The 20,638-nt window shown below is 50.1% G+C and overlaps 1 protein-coding gene across 2 annotated transcripts in view; it reads right to left on the bottom strand.

Moving 5' to 3' along the window:
• Positions 1 to 20,638, bottom strand: part of mars1 (methionyl-tRNA synthetase 1) — a 49,814-nt gene that overhangs the window by 8,667 nt on the left and 20,509 nt on the right. For both annotated transcript variants that reach the window (XM_059956264.1, XM_059956263.1), the window contains exons 9-17: positions 20,340 to 20,543; positions 19,565 to 19,766; positions 18,789 to 18,863; positions 17,154 to 17,324; positions 11,249 to 11,344; positions 7,741 to 7,858; positions 4,258 to 4,471; positions 3,673 to 3,804; positions 2,884 to 2,988 (exon numbers count right to left, since the gene is read on the bottom strand). In XM_059956264.1, the coding sequence (XP_059812247.1) occupies positions 2,884 to 2,988; positions 3,673 to 3,804; positions 4,258 to 4,471; positions 7,741 to 7,858; positions 11,249 to 11,344; positions 17,154 to 17,324; positions 18,789 to 18,863; positions 19,565 to 19,766; positions 20,340 to 20,543 (1,317 nt within the window). The remainder of the gene's footprint in view (positions 1 to 2,883; positions 2,989 to 3,672; positions 3,805 to 4,257; positions 4,472 to 7,740; positions 7,859 to 11,248; positions 11,345 to 17,153; positions 17,325 to 18,788; positions 18,864 to 19,564; positions 19,767 to 20,339; positions 20,544 to 20,638) is intronic.

The following is a 20,638-nucleotide window of genomic DNA, read 5'->3' as shown; positions in this document are numbered from 1 at the left end:
GGATGCTGCTTTCCTGTGACAGCGTTTCATGCAGATATGCTCAATGGTGGGGGGGGGGGGGCTTTACCCATGATGGACTGGGCTGTATTCACTACTTTTTGAAGAATTTTCTGTTCAAGGGCATTGGTGTTTCCATACCAGGCTGTGATGCAGCCAGTCAATATACTCCCCACCACACGTCTATAGAAGTTTGTCACAGCATTGGATGTCATGCTGAATCTTCACAAACTCCTAAAGAAGTATAAGTGCCTAAAGGCTTCCCAGAATCCTGGTTAACCCCTTTTGTACCAGATGCAGCGATTCAGATCGATAGGTTGACTATACACCGTCAGGATAGATCTATAGAGTCTCTCAAAAGCAGAGGAGTATGCCTCATGATCAACTCTCCATGGTGCACAAATATATCAGTGCTGTTCCAATTCTGCTCATCAGACCTGGAATATCTAGCAGTTAAGTGCCCTCCCTTTTACCTACCACGGGAGTTCTCTGGGGACATTTTGGTAGCAGTTTACATTCCGCCTCAGGCCAATGTCAATCAGGCTTTAGATGATCTGAGCAATGGGATCAATATGCACAAATCAGCACACCCTAAGACCTTCACCATCGTTTTGGGAGATTTTAACCAGGCCAATCTGAAAAAAATCACTAAGCAACTACCATCAGGAGATCACTTGCAACACCAGAGGAAACAATACACTGGACCATTGTTACACCACCATCAAGAACGCCTACCGTGCTATCCCACGCCCTCACTTCGGGAAGTCTGATCACCTGGCTGTACTTCTACTCCCTGAGTACAGGCAGAGACTGAAGACTGCAGCACCAGCAGTGAGGACCAAGAAGGTTTGGGCAAGGGAAGCACAGGAGCACCTACAGGACTGCTTTGAATCGGTGGGCTGGACTGTATTCAGGGATTCATCTTCGAACCTGGATGAGTATGCTGCAGTTGTTACTGACTTCATTAAGACCTGTGCGATGAGTGTATGCCCACAAAGACTTACTGCACATTCCCAAACCAAAAGCAACAGATGAACCAGGAGGTACATTGTCTGCTGTAGGCTAGATCTGTGCCATTCAACTCTGGCAACCCAGGTCTGTACTAGAAAAACAGGTATGATTTGCGGCGGGCTATTTCAAGGGCGAAGAGACAATTTTGAACGAGATTGGAGGCGACATCAGATGTACGACAACTCTGGTAGAAGTTCTCAATTGCTTCAAAAAGGCAACAATTATACCAGTGCCTAATAAGAATAATGTGAGCTGCCTTAATGACTATCGCCCGGTAGTAGCACTCACATTGACAGTGATAAAATGCTTTGAGAGGTTGGTTATGACTAGACTGAACTCCTGCCTCAGCAAGGACCTGGACCCATTGCAATTTGCTTATCGCCACAATAGGTCAACGGCAGACACAATCTCAATGGCTCTCCACATGGCTTTAGACCACCTGGACAACACAAACACCTATGTCAGGATGCTGTTCATCAACTGTAGCTCAGCATTTAATACCATCATTCCCACAACCCTGATTGAGAAGTTGCAGACCCTGAGCCTCTGTACCTCCCTCTGCAATTGGATCCTCGACTTCCTAACTGGAAATCTGTGTCGAATGGTGATAACATATCCTCCTCGCTGACGATTAACACTGGTGCTTAGCCCATTCTCTACTCTCTGTATACACATGACTGAGTGGTTAGGCATAGCTCAAATACCATCTACAAATTTGCAGATGATATAACCATTATTGGTAGAATCTCAGGTGGTGACAAGAGGGCGTACAGGAGTGAGATATGCCAACTAGTGGAGTGGTGCCACAGCAACAACCTGGCACTTAATGTCAGTAAGATGAAAGAGCTGATTGTGGACTTCAGGAAGGGTAAGATGAAGGAACACATACCAATCCTCATAGAGTGATCAGAGGTGGAGAGAGTGAACAGTTTCAAGTTCTGGGTGTCAGGATCTCTGAGGATCTAACCTGGTCCCAACATATCGATGTAGTTATAAAGAAGGCAAGACAGCGGCTATACTTTATTAGGAGTTTGAAGAGATTTGGCATGTCAACAAATACACTCAAAAACTTCTATAGTTGTGCTGTGGAGAGCATTCTGACAGGCTGCATCACTGTCTGGTATTTTAGTGACAATAATAGACCACTACTTCCCTTCAACCATTCGGTTCCTGAACCAACCGGCACAACCCTGATCACCACCTCAGTACAGCAACACCGTGACCACTTTGGCACCACAATGGACTTGGTTTGTGCTCTAATTGAGCTTCTCAGGAGGTACAGAAGCCTGAAGTCAGCTTGTCACCAAACACTAACAAACTGCTACAGATGTACTGTTGGGAGTGTCCTGACTGTTTGCATCACAGTCTGGTACGGTAATTCAAAAGCACAGGAATGTAAGAAGCTGCAGAGAGTGGTGGGCTCTGCCCAATACATCACGGACACATCCCTCCCCACCATGGGTAGTATCTACAGGAGGTGCTGCCTCAAGAAGGCAACGTCCATCATCAGAGATCCCCACCATCCGGGCCATCCCATCTTCTCACAGCTCCCATCGGGCAGGAGGTACTGAAGCCTGAAGTCCCACACCACCAGGTCCAGGAACAGCTACTTCCCTTCAACCATTCGGTTCCTGAACCAACCGGCACAACCCTGATCACCACCTCAGTACAGCAACACCGTGACCACTCTGCACTATGATGGACTTGGATTGTTCTAATTGTGTTTCTTTCTTCCAAAAATAATGCACAACTTGTATTTAATTCATGTTTTTCTTGTGAATGTTGTGTCTGATGCTGGATTTGAGAATGTGACAATGTGGAAAGATGTTGGGGCCATGCAGAGAGGCGAGGTGAGAATCTTCCCCTGGAACTTACTTGTCAGCATCGCTGCCTCTGATCATTTTCCAGGGCTCACTGATCTGTATGTACTGGTTGCCAAAGCGGGAGATGTTCAGGATGCACCTGAGTGCTTCACGAATCCTGAGGCAGAGGGAGAAGTCAAATATGAAGCATTGAGGTCATGGGACAGGAGGTGGGGGAGGGGTGGGATTGAGGGGGCGCAAGAGGCAGAGGGAATAAACGGGGGGGGTGGAATGACAGGGGAGGGTGTTGACAGTCAGAGGAGGCATGGCGAGAGCTAGTGGGTAAAAGAGAGGGGGAGGAGGGGAAGCGGAAGAGGAAGGGGAGAGGAAGGGGGAGAGGAAGGGGGAGAGGAAGGGGGAGAGGAAGGGGGAGAGGAAGGGGAGAGGAAGGGGAGAGGAAGGGGAGAGGAAGGGGTGAGAGGAAGAGGGGAGGACAAGAGGGGAGGAGGTTAGGGTGAGAGGACAAGGAGTGTGGGAGGAGGGAAGGCTGATAGAGGGAGGGAGTTTGGGTTGTGGGGCGGGGAAAAAGTGATGGAGAGAGGGGTGGGGAAAGGTGTTTGGGGGAAGGATGGGGGAGAGGGGTGATAGGGGAGGGGAATGGGAAAGGGTGATGGAGAGGTGAGGGTTAGGGTTGGGAGAGGGGTGGGGAAGGGTGGTTGGCAGAAGGGCTTTGGGGAGAGGGGTGGGGTTGTTCGAGGAGGTGGGTGGTGTGGAAGAGGGGTAGGGTAGCGCAGGAGAGGGGTGGGGGAAGGAGTGGGTGAGGGGTCTAAGCAGCTGACCGCAGGACATTGGCCAAACTCACCGCACTCTCTCCAGGCTCTGGATGTACTGCTGCAGCTCCCAAGTCACCTGAACCAGCAGCCTCCTGTCCTCCTGCCTCAGCTCCATGGCCGGGACGTAGCCCTCGAAGAACTTCCCCACAAACATCCCGGCTCTGGGAGGGGTGGAGCGCAGGCAATCCTGTCAGTCCGGCATCATCCCCCCTCGCCTCTTCCTCCCTCTCTACTGCACTTCCTTCATCACAGTGCTCTCTCCCTTCCTCACCACTGCCCATCCCTCACTGAGGTACCCCCTCCATCCCTCCCTCCCTCAGCATGGCAATCCCTCTTTACTGTTCCTCCCTCCTCTCTCCCCCTCTCCCTCACTCATCCTTCCACTCTAGCAGCACTCAATCCCTCTCGCTACCTCACATGGAGCACTCCCTACCTCCCTCTTCTCCATCCCTCTCCTGCGACGCTCCCTACCCCTCAACTTCCCTTCATCCCTCTCCTGCGACGCTCCCTACCCCTCAACTTCCCTTCATCCCTCTCTCGACACTCCCTCCACTTCTCTCTATTCTTGTCTCACCCTTCCTCTTTCCCGCACTCCTTTTCTCCGCTCCCCTCACCTGTTGATGAAGTTGCCCAGGTTGTTCAGCAGCTCAGAGTTGTTCTTCAGCATGAAGTCGCTCCAGGAGAAGGAGCTGTCCTGGCCCTCGGGGCGGACAAAGAGCAGGTAGAACCGCCAGATATCGGCCGGGATTCCTGTCTCCTGCGCCATATTCCCAAATACCCCCACCCCTCGGCTCTTGGAGAACTTGCCATCCTCATAGTTCAGGTACTCTGTGGACAGGAGCAGAGACAGTAATGGTAGGCGGAGGGAGAAGTGGGAAGGAGAGAGGAGGAGAAGGTGGGTAGAGAGAGGGGGTGAGGGGACGGGGATTGAAAAGGAAGTGCTTTGCGGCAGTTTTTGAAGATTGAACTGTGACCAATCACTGAGGGGGTTGCATTAGCAATGGCAAATGAAAAGAAGTCGGGTGCAAACAGAGCGGCCATTGTGTGAGCGGACCAGTATTTGAGTGGAGAGGCTTGGGCAAGGTAACTCTCTGGTAAGTTTCTCTCTTCATTCCTCGTCTGTTAGGGCACAGTTAGTGTAGTGAGAATGGCTCAGGGGCAGTGTTGTGTTCTTTGTGTGAGCTGTGAGAACTCTGGGAGACCTGCAGTCTCCTGGATAACCACATCTGCACTGAGCTGCAGCTCCTCAGAGAACGTGTTGAGGAACTGGAGCTACAGCTCGATGATCTTTGGCTTATACGGGAGACTGAGGTGAGACAGACATAAGCTACAGGGAGGTAGACACCCCGAGGTGGCGTGAGGCAGGTGACTGCCAGGAGGAGGAAGGGAAATGAGCAGCCAGTACAGAGTATTCCCTGTGGCTGTTCCCCTCAATAATAAGTAGACCATTTTGGATACTGTTGAGGGGGACTTACTAGGGAGCCACAGTGACCGGGTCTCTGGCACTGAGTCTGGTGCTGTGGCTCAGAAGAGAAGAGAGGTGAAGAGGACTGCAGTGGTGGTAGGAGATTCCATAGTCCGAAGAACAGAGATGGGTTTCGGTGGATGTGATAGAGACACTTGGATAGAATTTGCCTCCCAGGTGCCAGGGTCAGGGATGGCTTGGATCGGGTACAAAGCATTCTAAATGGAGAGGGTGAGCAGCCAGAAGTCTTGTTGCATATTGGCACCAATGACATGGGTAGGAAAGCTGAGGAGGTCCTGATAAGAGATTTTAAGGAGAAGCTGAAGTCAGTTGTATCAGTATTACAGTGGAGTAAAGAGAACTACAGAGGCATGAGAGAGGAGCTGGCCAAAGTTGACTGGAAAAGAACACCGGCTGGAATTTCTGGAAGTAATTTGCAAGACAGAGGGTATGTACATCCCAAAGAAGAAGTAGCAAGTCAAGATGACACCATGGTTGACAAGAGGTCAAAGCCAACCAGAGGGCATGTAACAGAGCAAAAATGAGTGGGAAGTTAGAGAATTGAGAAGCTTTCAAACACCAATAGAAGGCAACTAAAAAAGTCAGAGTTGGAGAGCCATAAAAAGATGGAATAAGAAGGTAAGCTAGCCAATAATATTAAAGTTTCTTCAGGTATATAAAGTGTAAAAGAGAGGCGAGAGTGGGTATCAGACCAGTGGAAAATGATGCTGGAGAGGTAGTAATGGGGGACAAGGAAATGGCGGGCAAACTAATTAAGTATTTTGCATCAGTTTTAACTGTGGAAGACACTAGCAATGGAAGTTTGAGAGTGTCAGGGCAGAAGTATATGAAGTTGCTATTACTAGAGAGAAGGTTCTTGGGAAACTGAAAGGTCTGAAGGTGGATAAGTCACCTGGATCAGATGGTCTACACCCAGGATTCTGAAAGAGGTAGCTGAAGAGATTGTGGAGGCATTACTAATGATCTTCCAAGAAGCACTGGATTCTGGCATGGTTCCTGAGGAATGGAAGATTGCAAATGTCACTCCACTCTTCAAGAAGGGAGAGAGGCAAAAGAAAGGAAATAATGGGACAGTTAGTCTGAGCTAAGTGGTTGGGAAGTTGTTTGGAGTCAATTATTAAGGATGAGATTTTGAGATATTTGGGAGACACATGATAAAATATGTCATAATCAGCATGGTTTCCTTAAGGGAAAATCTTGCCTGACAAATCTGTTACAATTCTTTTAAGAAATAACAAGCAGGATAGACAAAGGAGAATCAGTTGATATTCCGTACTTGGATTTTCAGAAAGCCTTTGACAAGTTAAGAGCCCATGCAATTATTACAGGAAAGACACTATCATGGATAGAGCATTGGCTGACTGGCAGGAGACAGAGTGGGAATAAAGGGATCCCATTCTGGTTGGCTGCCGGTGACCAGTGGTGTTCCACAGGGATCTGTGTTGGGACTGCTTCTATTTACATTGTATGTCAATGATTTGGATGATTGAATTGATGGCTTTGTGTTCAATTTTGCAGATGATACAAAGATAATTTGAGAAGCAGGTAGATTTGAGGAAGTAGAAAGGCTACATAAGGACTTAGACAGATTAGGAGAAGGGCAAAGAAGTGGTAGATGGAATACAGTATCAGGAAGGGTATGGCCATACACTTTGGTAGAAGAAATAAAAGTGTATATTATTTTCTAAATGAACAGAAGTCAAAAATCTGAGGTGCAAAGGGGCTTGAGAGTCCTCGTACAGGATTCCATAAAGGTTAATTTGCAGGTTGCGTTGGTGGTGATGAAAGCAAATGTGATTTAGTATGAATTTTGAGAGGTCTAGAAGACTAAGGTTGTAATGTTAAGGCTTTATAAAGCAGTGGGGAAGCGTAACCTGAAGTATTATGAGCAGTTTAAGGCCCCTAATCTAAGAAAGATGTGCTGACATTGGAGAGGGTTCAAAGGAAATTCACGAAAATGATTCCAGGATCGAATAGCTTGTCATATCAAGAGCGTTCGATGGCTCTCGGCCTACTGCTCACTGGAATTCAGAAGAACGAAGAGTGAACTCATTGAAACCTATCAAATATTGAAAAGCCTCGATAAGACTGGATGTGCAGATGATGTTTCCTATGGTGGGAGAGTCTAAGACCAGAGGACACTGCCTTAGAGGGCGTCTTTTCAGAACAGGGATGGGGAGGAATTTCTTTAGCCAGAGGGTGGTGAATCTGTGGAATTTGTTGCCACAGGCAGCTGTGGAGGCCAAGTCATTGGGTATATTTAAGGCAAATATTGATAGGTTCTTGATTGGTCAAGGCATGAAGGGATAAGGGCTGAATAGCAGAGCAGACTCGATGGGCCAAATAGCCTAATTTTGCTCCTATATTTTGTGGTCTTATAGTCCTAAAATGTAGGGTGGGGGGGGGGGGAAAGAGGGTGAGAAGTGGAGAGAGTAAGAGGAGACATGGGGAGGGAATGTGAGGAGATGAAGAGGTGGTACTGAAGTGGGGGAGGATAGGTGGAGATGGGAGTCAGGATGACAAGAATGCAGTATGCACCCGTCTCTCTCTCTCTCTCTCTCACACACACACACACCTCCTCTCTCTCCTCCCCACACATACTCCACCCTACCTGTGGCAATGAGACTGTTGACAAGGGTATAGTTGTCCTCAGCACCCAGGAGTGAGCATGGGAAAACAACGCTGTGAAACGGAACATTATCCTTGGCCATGAAATTGTAGAGTTCAACCTGTGTTCGGTGGAAAATTAGGGGAAACCTTTAAAGTCACAATCGTGGTCTAACGAGAGTTTTATAGCTCACGGCTCTGAAACTCAATCCCCTATTGAATGCCAGGGAGGCGAACCTATGATCAAATGCCCAGAATGGCTTGCACAAAAATTTTGTTGGCACATAGCATGCAGTATTCTTCGATTCTTTAAATTCCACCCATAATAAAAAGATAACATCATTATTTTATTTTCAAATGAAGTTGCAAATTATTATGTTTGAAGTTCCTGGGTGTCAAGATCTCTGAGGATTTAACCTGGCCACAACATATTGATGCAGCTATAAAGAAGGCAAGACAGTGGCTATACTTTATTAGGAATTTGAGAGGATTTGGTTTGTCAACTAAAACAGATGAAAACCTCTACTGTGGAGAGCATTCTGACAGGCTGCATCACTGTCTGGTATGGGGGGGGGGGGGGGGGGTGCTCCTGCACAGGACTGTAAGAAGCTGCAGAGGGTTGTAAATCTAGTCAGCTCCATCTTGGGTACTAGCCTGCAAAGTACCCAGGACATCTTCAGGGAGCGGTGTCTCAGAAAGTCAGCATCCATTATTAAGGACCTGAAGCATCCAGGGCATGCCCTTTTCTCACTGTTACCACCAGGTAGGAGGTACAGAAGCCTGAAGGCACACACTCAGTGATTCAGGAACAGCTTCCTCCCCTCTGCCATCCAATTCCTAAATGGACATTGAACCCTTGAACACTACCTCACTACATCTTTTTAAAACTTATTTCTGTTTTTGCATTACTTATCTTAATTAAATATGCATATATATACTAACTGTAATTCACTTTTTTTCTATATTATTATGTATTGCAATGTACTGCTGCCAGAAGTTAACAAATTTCATGACATATGCCGATGATACTAAACCTGATTCTGATCCTGATGTAGTTTAGCGCCTCCATGAATGTTGATGTGTGTTATTGTACTTAGTGATAAACTTGGTCAAGTTTAATTCTAGGAGTACACTACTGATGAATCTTGTATGATGTGCACAACCAAATGCAAGCCGGATAAAATATCTGTCACCGTTAGTGCAGCAACAAAGATCTCACTGAGTATAAAGTGTACTTATTCTCCTTTCCTTTCTCTAATGAATATACACCAAGGCTTATAATTTCATATTCAGATCTTGTAGTGTATATACTGAATGAGGCACACTAACAATACCATTTTGAAATTAAGTGATTTGCAATTGTTTTTTAAAATATTAATATTAATAATTTTGAACAGGTTATATAAAATGCTTCATTTATCTCAATCTGTCTCTGTTATACTTTTATCAGTAGTAAAGCAATGAATACTCATAAATAAGCAACAGGACTCATCCCCTTCCTGGCCCCCAGTTCTGGACTCTACCCCCACCAGGAGAAATGACTGCTCACCTCCCACCCTGTCCAGTCCTCTCAGAGTCCAACCAACTAACCAGATCACCTCTTCAAACTGCCAATGGACACAGGTCTCAACCTACATAAACTGAATCTCTACTGCAGTCTCATAACACTACCACTTTACAATACAATGTACATTTCTATTTGTGCTCCTCCTTGTAAAAACTGGGGAAAAGTTAAGTTTAATTTGATGTCCGTGCGAATGTTGTGCCTCTCAAATCAAATTTAATTATCATTCAAACCATCCGAACCCTGCAGCTTTGTGTAGGATACTCCTCTTCTCAGCTGTGGTTAATGCACAGCGTGGACGTAACCTGTATGCTTGTGTACCTTGCCTCATGCACTATGTGGTCCTGAAGTCACAAATATGTCTCTGAACCAATAGACTATCCTGGTCCAACGACGTTGATGCCATGGCAAAGAAGGCTCACAAATATGTCTGCTGCCTTAGGAGGCTGCAGAAATTTGGCATGTCACCCTCAAGTATTTCGATTGAGGTACGTGCATCATGGCTTGGTATGGAAACTACTTGGCACATGGACACAGCTCAGCACATCACAGAAACCAACCTCCCCACCATCCTCTCCCGTCTCCACTTCCCACTGCCATGGTAGAGCAGGCAATATAATCAAAGAGCCCATCCACCTCAGACATTCTCTCTTCTTCCCTCTCCTGTCGGGATGAAGATACGTACCACCAGGCTCAAGGGCAGCTTCTAACCCACTGTGATCAGATTACTGAATGGTCCCAAGTACGATAAGATGGTCTCCTGACCTCACAGTCTACCTCATTATGGTCCCTGCACCTTATTGTCTGCCTGCTCTGTACATTCTCTGTGACTGTGACACTTTATTCTGCATTCTGTTGTTGTTTTACCTTGTTCTACCTCAATGCACTGTGTGATAATACGGGCAGTATGCAAGATTTAGCTTTTCACTCTACCTCGCTGCATGTGACAATAATAAACCAGTTCACCCACCAACGGTTCCACCATAACCTCCCCACCATGGGTAGTGTCTACAGGAGGTGCTGCCTCAAGAAGGCAACGTCCATCATCAGAGATCCCCACCATCCGGGCCATCCCATCTTCTCACAGCTCCCATCGGGCAGGAGGTACAGAAGCCTGAAGTCCCACACCACCAGGTTCAGGAACAGCTACTTCCCTTCAACCATTCGGTTCCTGAACCAACCGGCACAACCCTGATCACCACCTCAGTACAGAAACACTTAGTACTACAATGGACTCCTGATCTGCTGTATTGCCTCGAGTCTTGAGGGCAGAGGGGACAAAACAGGACAGGAGCACCATGTCTGTGTCACACGAATTAAACATCCACATAAATTAATCTCTTCTACTTGCACATGATTCACAGTTCTCCATTCCCCGCACTTTCATGCCTACTGCACAAATACTGTCCATCATCAGAGATCCCCACCATCCGGGCCATCCCATCTTCTCACAGCTCCCATCGGGCAGGAGGTACTGAAGCCTGAAGTCCCACACCACCAGGTCCAGGAACAGCTACTTCCCTTCAACCATTCGGTTCCTGAACCAACCGGCACAACCCTGAACAGCATCTCACTATGATCACTTCCCCAATCCTTTCCAGTCCTGAAGGCTTTTCTGCCTGAAACGTTGACTGATTATTCACTTGTTGACCTGCTGAGTTACTCCAGCATTTTGTGTGTCTGCTATTTTGCTCTAATTGTGTTCTTACGGGTAAAAAGTGTACAATTTATATTTATATTTCCTTGTGCATGTTATGTCTTTGATGCTCTGTGTGAAGCTGCAGTCGGTCAGCTTTTCATTTCACCTGTGCACGCATGGACTTGTGAACATGACAATGACCTCCACTCTGACACTTCAGTCATCGTGTGATAGCATCAGAGAAACATTTGGGTCATTTACTCCCTAACAACAACAACATCAAATCAACGTACCCCCCACAATGCTCACCTCTTCAGGGTTCTTCCACCATTTCTCCCACTGCTCGGTATAATTGGCTGTGATGGATATGTACCCAATAGGAGCATCAAACCAGACATAGAACACCTAGGGACCAAACAGGCACGATTAGATCGTGATGGGATGATGTGCAGGGATATTCACTCTGTGTCTGACCCTGGGAGTGTGTGATGGGACAGTGTGGAGGGAGATTCACTCTGTGTCTGACCCTGGGAGTGTGTGATGGGACGGTGTGGAGGGAGATTCACTGTGTGTCTGACCCCGGGAGTGTGTGATGTGAGAGTGTGGAGGGAGATTCACTCTGTGTCTGACCCTGTGAATGTGTGATGGGACGGAGTGGAGGGAGATTCACTCTGTGTCTGACCCTGGGAGTGTGTGATGGGACAGTGTGGAGGGAGATTCACTCTGTGTCTGACCGTGGGAGTGTGTGATGGGACAGTGTGGAGGGAGATTTACTCTGTATCTGACCCTGGGAGTGAGTGATGGGACAGTGTGGGGGGAGATTCACTCTGTGTCTGTCACTGGGAGTGTGTGATGGGACAGTGTGGAGGGAGATTCACTCTGTGTCTGACCCTGGGAGTGTGTGATGGGACAGTGTGGAGGGAGATTCACTCTGTGTCTGACCCCGGGAGTGTGTGATGGACGGTGTGGAGGGAGTTTCACTTTGTGCCTGACCCTGGGAGTGAGTGATGTGACAGTGTGGAGGGAGTTTCACTCTGTGTCTGACCCTGGGAGTGTGTGATGGGACGGTGTGGAGGGAGATTCACGCAAATTCTGACCCTGGGAGCGTGTGATGGGACAGTGCGGAGGGAGATTCCCTCTGTGTCTGACCCTGGGAGTGTGTGATGGGAGAGTGTGGAGGGAGATTCACTCTGTGTCTGACCCCGGGAGTGTGTGATGGGACTGGGTGGAGGGAGATTCACTCTGTGTCTGACCGTGGGAGTGTGTGATGGGAGAGTGTGGAGGGAGATTCACTCTGTGTCTGACCGTGGGAGAGTGTGATGGGACAGTGTGGAGGGAGATTTACTCTGTGTCTGACACTGGGAGTGTGTGATGGGACAGTGTGGAGGGAGATTCACTCTGTGTCTGACCCTGGGAGTGTGTGATGGGACAGTGTGGAGGGAGATTCACTCTGTGTCTGACCCTGGGAGTGTGTGATGGGACAGTGTGGAGGGAGATTCACTCTGTGTCTGACCCTGGGAGTGTGTGATGGGACAGTGTGGAGGGAGATTCACTCTGTGTGTGACCCCGGGAGTGTCGGTTGGGACAGTGTGGAGGGAGATTCACTCTGTGTCTGACCCCGGGAGTGTGTGATGGACGGTGTGGAGGGAGTTTCACTTTGTGCCTGACCCTGGGAGTGAGTGATGTGACAGTGTGGAGGGAGTTTCACTCTGTGTCTGACCCTGGGAGTGTGTGATGGGATGGTGTGGAGGGAGATTCACGCAAATTCTGACCCAAGGAGTGTGTGATGGGACATTGTGGAGGGAGATTCACTCTGTGTCTGACCCTGTGAGTGTGTGATGGGAAGGTGTGGAGGGAGATTCACTCTGCGTCTGACCCTGGGAGCGTGTGATGGGACAGTGCGGAGGGAGATTCCCTCTGTGTCTGACCCTGGGAGTGTGTGATGGGAGAGTGTGGAGGGAGATTCACTCTGTGTCTGACCCCGGGAGTGTGTGATGGGACTGGGTGGAGGGAGATTCACTCTGTGTCTGACCGTGGGAGTGTGTGATGGGAGAGTGTGGAGGGAGATTCACTCTGTGTCTGACCGTGGGAGTGTGTGATGGGACAGTATGGAGGGAGATTTACTCTGTGTCTGACACTGGGAGTGTGTGATGGGACAGTGTGGAGGGAGATTCACTCTGTGTCTGACCCTGGGAGTGTGTGATGGGACAGTGTGGAGGGAGATTCACTCTGTGTCTGACCCTGGGAGTGTGTGATGGGACAGTGTGGAGGGAGATTCACTCTGTGTCTGACCCTGGGAGTGTGTGATGGGACAGTGTGGAGGGAGATTCACTCTGTGTCTGACCCTGGGAGTGTGTGATGGGACAGTGTGGAGGGAGATTCACTCAGTGTCTGACCCTGGGAGTGTGTGAAGGGACAGTATGGAGGGAGATTCACTCTGTGTCTGATCCTGGGAGTGTGTGATGGGAGAGTGTGGAGGGAGATTCACTCTGTGTCTGACCCCGGGAGTGTGTGATGGGACTGGGTGGAGGGAGATTCACTCTGTGTCTGACCGTGGGAGTGTGTGATGGGAGAGTGTGGAGGGAGATTCACTCTGTGTCTGACCGTGGGAGTGTGTGATGGGACAGTGTGGAGGGAGATTCACTCTGTGTCTGACCGTGGGAGTGTGTGATGGGACAGTGTGGAGGGAGATTTACTCTGTGTCTGTCACTGGGAGTGTGTGATGGGACAGTGTGGAGGGAGATTCACTCTGTGTCTGACCCTGGGAGTGTGTGATGGGACAGTGTGGAGGGAGATTCACTCTGTGTCTGACCCCGGGAGTGTGTGATGGACGGTGTGGAGGGAGTTTCACTTTGTGCCTGACCCTGGGAGTGAGTGATGTGACAGTGTGGAGGGAGTTTCACTCTGTGTCTGACCCTGGGAGTGTGTGATGGGACGGTGTGGAGGGAGATTCACGCAAATTCTGACCCTGGGAGCGTGTGATGGGACAGTGCGGAGGGAGATTCCCTCTGTGTCTGACCCTGGGAGTGTGTGATGGGAGAGTGTGGAGGGAGATTCACTCTGTGTCTGACCCCGGGAGTGTGTGATGGGACTGGGTGGAGGGAGATTCACTCTGTGTCTGACCGTGGGAGTGTGTGATGGGAGAGTGTGGAGGGAGATTCACTCTGTGTCTGACCGTGGGAGAGTGTGATGGGACAGTGTGGAGGGAGATTTACTCTGTGTCTGACACTGGGAGTGTGTGATGGGACAGTGTGGAGGGAGATTCACTCTGTGTCTGACCCTGGGAGTGTGTGATGGGACAGTGTGGAGGGAGATTCACTCTGTGTCTGACCCTGGGAGTGTGTGATGGGACAGTGTGGAGGGAGATTCACTCTGTGTCTGACCCTGGGAGTGTGTGATGGGACAGTGTGGAGGGAGATTCACTCTGTGTGTGACCCCGGGAGTGTCGGTTGGGACAGTGTGGAGGGAGATTCACTCTGTGTCTGACCCCGGGAGTGTGTGATGGACGGTGTGGAGGGAGTTTCACTTTGTGCCTGACCCTGGGAGTGAGTGATGTGACAGTGTGGAGGGAGTTTCACTCTGTGTCTGACCCTGGGAGTGTGTGATGGGATGGTGTGGAGGGAGATTCACGCAAATTCTGACCCAAGGAGTGTGTGATGGGACATTGTGGAGGGAGATTCACTCTGTGTCTGACCCTGTGAGTGTGTGATGGGAAGGTGTGGAGGGAGATTCACTCTGCGTCTGACCCTGGGAGCGTGTGATGGGACAGTGCGGAGGGAGATTCCCTCTGTGTCTGACCCTGGGAGTGTGTGATGGGAGAGTGTGGAGGGAGATTCACTCTGTGTCTGACCCCGGGAGTGTGTGATGGGACTGGGTGGAGGGAGATTCACTCTGTGTCTGACCGTGGGAGTGTGTGATGGGAGAGTGTGGAGGGAGATTCACTCTGTGTCTGACCGTGGGAGTGTGTGATGGGACAGTATGGAGGGAGATTTACTCTGTGTCTGACACTGGGAGTGTGTGATGGGACAGTGTGGAGGGAGATTCACTCTGTGTCTGACCCTGGGAGTGTGTGATGGGACAGTGTGGAGGGAGATTCACTCTGTGTCTGACCCTGGGAGTGTGTGATGGGACAGTGTGGAGGGAGATTCACTCTGTGTCTGACCCTGGGAGTGTGTGATGGGACAGTGTGGAGGGAGATTCACTCTGTGTGTGACCCCGGGAGTGTCGGTTGGGACAGTGTGGAGGGAGATTTACTCTGTGTCTGATCCCGGGAGTGTGTGATGGGACGGTGTGGAGGGAGATTCACTCTGTGTCTGACCCTGGGAGTGTGTGATGGGACAGTGTGGAGGGAGATTCACCCTGTGTCTGACCCCGGGAGTGTGTGATGTGAGAGTGTGGAGGGAGATTCACTCTGTGTCTGACCCTGTGAGTGTGTGATGGGATGGTGTGGAGGGAGATTCACTCTGCGTCTGACCCTGGGAGCGTGTGATGGGACAGTGCGGAGGGAGATTCCCTCTGTGTCTGACCCTGGGAGTGTGTGATGGGAGAGTGTGGAGGGAGATTCACTCTGTGTCTGACCCCGGGAGTGTGTGATGGGACTGGGTGGAGGGAGATTCACTCTGTGTCTGACACTGGGTGTGTGTGATGGTACAGTGTGGAGGGAGATTCACTCTGTGTCTGACCCTGGGAGTGTGTGATGGTACAGTGTGGAGGGAGATTCACTCTGTGTCTGACCGTGGGAGTGTGTGATGGGAGAGTGTGGAGGGAGATTCACTCTGTGTCTGACCGTGGGAGTGTGTGATGGGACAGTGTGGAGGGAGATTTACTCTGTGTCTGACCCTGGGAGTGTGTGATGGGACAGTGTGGAGGGAGATTCACTCTGTATCTGACCCTGGGAGTGTGTGATGGGACAGTGTGGAGGGAGATTCACTCTGTGTCTGACCCTGGGAGTGTGTGATGGGACAGTGTGGAGGGAGATTCACTCTGTGTGTGACCCCGGGAGTGTCGGTTGGGACAGTGTGGAGGGAGATTCACTCTGTGTCTGATCCCGGGAGTGTGTGATGGGACGGTGTGGAGGGAGATTCACTCTGTGTCTGACCCTGGGAGTGTGTGATGGGACAGTGTGGAGGGAGATTCACCCTGTGTCTGACCCCGGGAGTGTGTGATGTGAGAGTGTGGAGGGAGATTCACTCTGTGTCTGACCCTGTGAGTGTGTGATGGGATGGTGTGGAGGGAGATTCACTCTGCGTCTGACCCTGGGAGCGTGTGATGGGACAGTGCGGAGGGAGATTCCCTCTGTGTCTGACCCTGGGAGTGTGTGATGGGAGAGTGTGGAGGGAGATTCACTCTGTGTCTGACCCCGGGAGTGTGTGATGGGACTGGGTGGAGGGAGATTCACTCTGTGTCTGACCGTGGGAGTGTGTGATGGGAGAGTGTGGAGGGAGATTCACTCTGTGTCTGACCGTGGGAGTGTGTGATGGGACAGTGTGGAGGGAGATTTACTCTGTGTCTGACACTGGGAGTGTGTGATGGGACAGTGTGGAGGGAGATTCACTCTGTGTCTGACCCTGGGAGTGTGTGATGGGACAGTGTGGAGGGAGATTCACTCTGTGTCTGACCCTGGGAGTGTGTGATGGGACAGTGTGGAGGGAGATTCACTCTGTGTCTGACCCTGGGAGTGTGTGATGGGACAGTGTGGAGGGAGATTCACCCTGTGTCTGACCCCGGGAGTGTGTGATGTGAGAGTGTGGAGGGAGATTCACTCTGTGTCTGACCCCGGGAGTGTGTGATGGGACTGGGTGGAGGGAGATTCACTCTGTGTCTGACCGTGGGAGTGTGTGATGGGAGAGTGTGGAGGGAGATTCACTCTGTGTCTGACCGTGGGAGTGTGTGATGGGACAGTGTGGAGGGAGATTTACTCTGTGTCTGACACTGGGAGTGTGTGATGGGACAGTGTGGAGGGAGATTCACTCTGTGTCTGACCCTGGGAGTGTGTGATGGGACAGTGTGGAGGGAGATTCACTCTGTGTCTGACCCTGGGAGTGTGTGATGGGACAGTGTGGAGGGAGATTCACTCTGTGTCTGACCCTGGGAGTGTGTGATGGGACAGTGTGGAGGGAGATTCACCCTGTGTCTGACCCCGGGAGTGTGTGATGTGAGAGTGTGGAGGGAGATTCACTCTGTGTCTGAACCTGGGAGGGTTTGACTTTCTCACCTTGTCCTGGAACTCCTCCAGTGGAACGGCTGTGCCCCACTTCAGGTCCCGGGTGATGCAGCGAGCTTTGAGACCGTCCCGGATCCAAGAGTGGGTGATGAAGCGGGCATTCGCTGTCCAGTCTCCACTTGCCATCGACTTCTCCAGCCACTGTTCCAGACGATCCTCCAGCTGCAGTCATAACAACAAAACATCAGCCTTTGAACCGCAGTGACCACCTTTTGCACCTCGGCCAGATACACCCAGGTTACCGGAGCAGAATTAGGCCATTTGGTTCATCAAATCTGCTCTGCCAGTTAATCATGACTGAATAATTCCCATAACCCTTCTCACCGATCAAGAACACACTAATTTGTGCCTTGAACACCCGTAATGAATAGGCCTCCACTACCCATTGTGGTAACAAATCCAAAGATTCATGACCCGCCTGCTGAATAAACTCCTCTTCATCTCATTTCCAAAGGGATGACCCTTCATTCTAAGCACATCCTTACAATATCCCAAATGCACTCTGACCAACGCCTTATGAAGGTTCAGCAGTACACCCTCGCTCTCAGAGAACAAAGAACCATGTTGTGCCAGCCGAAGGTATGTAGGCCTCCGTTAGTCTTGATAGACCATGAATTTGCACCTTGGAAAGTTTCCAGGGCACAAGCCTGGGCAGGTTTTTTTTTAATGGAAGACCAGCATTTGCCCAAGCTGCAAGTCTCCCCTCTCCATGTTGTCCAAGGGAAGGACATTAGGACCCATACAGCTTGGGACGACCTGCTGTCGTTGCAGAGCAATGTGTGGTTTAGTGCCTTACTCAAGGACACAACACGCTGCCTCAGCCAAGGCTCGAACTAGCAACCTTCAGATCACTAGACCGATGCCTTAACCACTTGGCCATGCGCCGAGGTATATAAAGTTAGTCTACAATCAATCTGACCCTTCCCTCCTACACAGCCCATAACCCAACATTTCCCCCACATCCGTTGCCTAAGAGATTTTTAAAACTCTCTAATACACCAGCCCCAGCAGTGCATTCCAGGCACAGCACTCTCTGTGTAAAAAATCTATCTGACATCTCCTCTAAACATTCCTCCACTCATCTTAAATAGACGTCCTCCTGTATTGGCCATTGTTGCCCTGGGAAAAAGGCACTGGCTGTCCACTCTGTCCATGCCTCTCATAATCTTGTACACCTCTATCAAGTCACCTCTCATCCTCCTTTGCTCCACAGAGAAAAGCCCGAGTTTGCTCATCCTGTTCTTACAAGTCACACCCTGGTAAATCTCCTCTGCACCCTCTCTAAAACTTCCACAGCCTCCCTATAATGAGGTGATCAGAACTGAACACAAGTGTCATGTAACCTGAGTTTTATGGACGTAACCTCGCTGCTCTTGACCTCAACACCCCAGTTAATGACACCATATGTCTTCTGAACCATCCCGTCAATTTGCAAGGCATGGAATGAATGCTAACAATGCCCCAGGCTGTGAAGGCAAGCATACCAAATGGCTTCTCCACATCATCACCCACCTGTGTCTCCACTTTCAGGTATGACGAGGAGCCTCTGACCCAGAGGTCTGACCAGCGCAGCATGAGATTGAGGCACCTGGTGCTCTCGCTTCCAAGAACGAGACCTTGGCTTACCTTAGGCAGTTCCAAAAACAAGTGCTTTGAGCTTTTGATGACTGGTGTGTCCCTGCAGATCTTGCAGCGAGGGTTCTGTTACAAACACACAGGGACAAAACAAAACAGGCAGGTTAGTCGCCATTCCTCTGGCAACAATGGAGTTCATAAAGTTTAAGAAATTTTTGCATATCCCATGTGGATCTGCATTTTCTCTGTAACTGTGACACTTTATTCTGCATTCTGTTGTTGTTTTACCTTGTTCTACCTCAATGCACTGTGTGATGATCTGATCTGAATGAACAGTATGTAAGACAGCTTTTCACTGTATCAGTACATGTGACAAGAATAAACCAATTCCAATTTCCCAGCCTTAATTTGCCCCTGAAGGTGGTGGTCCTTGAGGACAGTTGCTGGGGCTGTGCCAAGGGACCAGAGTCGATTGCAACACCCTGGGTGCAGTCTAAATAGAGTTTTAAAAAGCTGTAAATTTAACATCCCGACTCTTAATTCTTGCCACAGACGGCTGCGGAGGCCAAGTCATTGTGTATATTTAAAGTGGAGGTTGATAGGTTCTTGATTAGAAAGGGCATCGAAGTTACAGTGAGAAAGCAGAGAACAGGGTTGAGAGGGAAAATAAATCAGTCACAATCAAATGCTGGAGCAGACTCGAGATGGGCAGAATGGTTTAATTCTGCTCCTATGTCTTATGATAAACACAGAGGCTCAACTGATAAAGCACGGCCACACCCACACCCAATATACCCATCGGCTCTGAGAAGTCTGGAGGGAGTCACCTTCAGGTCGACAGCAGTGATGAGCTTCCCACAGAGATCACATTGGTCCCCCCGGGCATCTGGGTAGCTGCAAAAGGGGCAGATGCCCTCCACAAAGCGGTCGGCCAGGAAACGATCGCACCTCTGGCAGTGAAGCTGGTCTACCACATCGCTGGAGAGGAAGCCCCTTTCCCTCAGCCGGCAGAAGATGTCCTGGGCAATGCTGTAAAGAGGAAGGGAAGCGTCAGAAGAAGCCAGAGGGGAGAGAGGCCTCTTGGGTCGAGATGTCAGGACTGAGAGTGGGAAGAGTACGGTAGAGACTCACCAGGATACTACCTGGATTGGAGGGCGTGAGCTACGAGGAGAGGCTGGACAAACTTGGGTTGTTTTCTCCAGAGTGGCAGATGCTAAGTGGGAGTTTTGAATGTGTAGGTTTGTGGTTCAAACCTGATTCAGAAAATTGGCCTGACTCGGCACTGACTGTGGTCAGCATGGTAACAGTGGGCCGAAGGGTCTGTACTATTGTGTGTTAGGTCTCCCTGACTCTCTGCCATGCTCTGGGGTATGTTGGGGGGTAAGAGTCACTCTGGAGAGCGTCTCTGAGGGCAAGGGCAAGTGCCTGCTTCCCTCCTCCCCCATATCCCCTTGAGAGGGAGGAAGGGGTTGGCTGACGGTCTACTTCTGTGACAGAGACAGTCTCTGAGAGTGAGGGGTAGATTCTCCCTCACACCCCCACCCACTCTCAGCCACCAGGTGGAGGGGGAGGGAGGAGTGGGGGGGATGGGTGATAGCTGACCTGGTCTGTTGCGGGGTAGTGGTGCGACCGAAGAAGTCGAAGGAGATGTCGAACCAGCGGTAGATGTCGCTGTGGATGACGTGGTATTTGTCACATATCTGCCGTGGTGTCAGGCCCTCCTCCAGGGCCTTGGTCTCCGTCGCCGTCCCATACTCATCCGTGCCACAGATGTAAAGGGTGTTCCAACCCCTCAGGCGGCAATACCTGGGGTGGGAGGAGAGAGGGAGGGGGGAGAGGGAGGAAGGGAGGAGAAAACAACTAAAAAAATACTCCAAGCACAGCCTGACTAATGTCTCATA

The sequence above is a fragment of the Hypanus sabinus genome, chromosome X1 (assembly GCF_030144855.1).
Source record: "Hypanus sabinus isolate sHypSab1 chromosome X1, sHypSab1.hap1, whole genome shotgun sequence".
Classification (NCBI taxonomy): domain Eukaryota; kingdom Metazoa; phylum Chordata; class Chondrichthyes; order Myliobatiformes; family Dasyatidae; genus Hypanus; species Hypanus sabinus.
The sequence above is the reverse complement of the archived record's forward strand: the minus strand, read 5'-3'. Positions and strand labels throughout refer to the sequence as shown.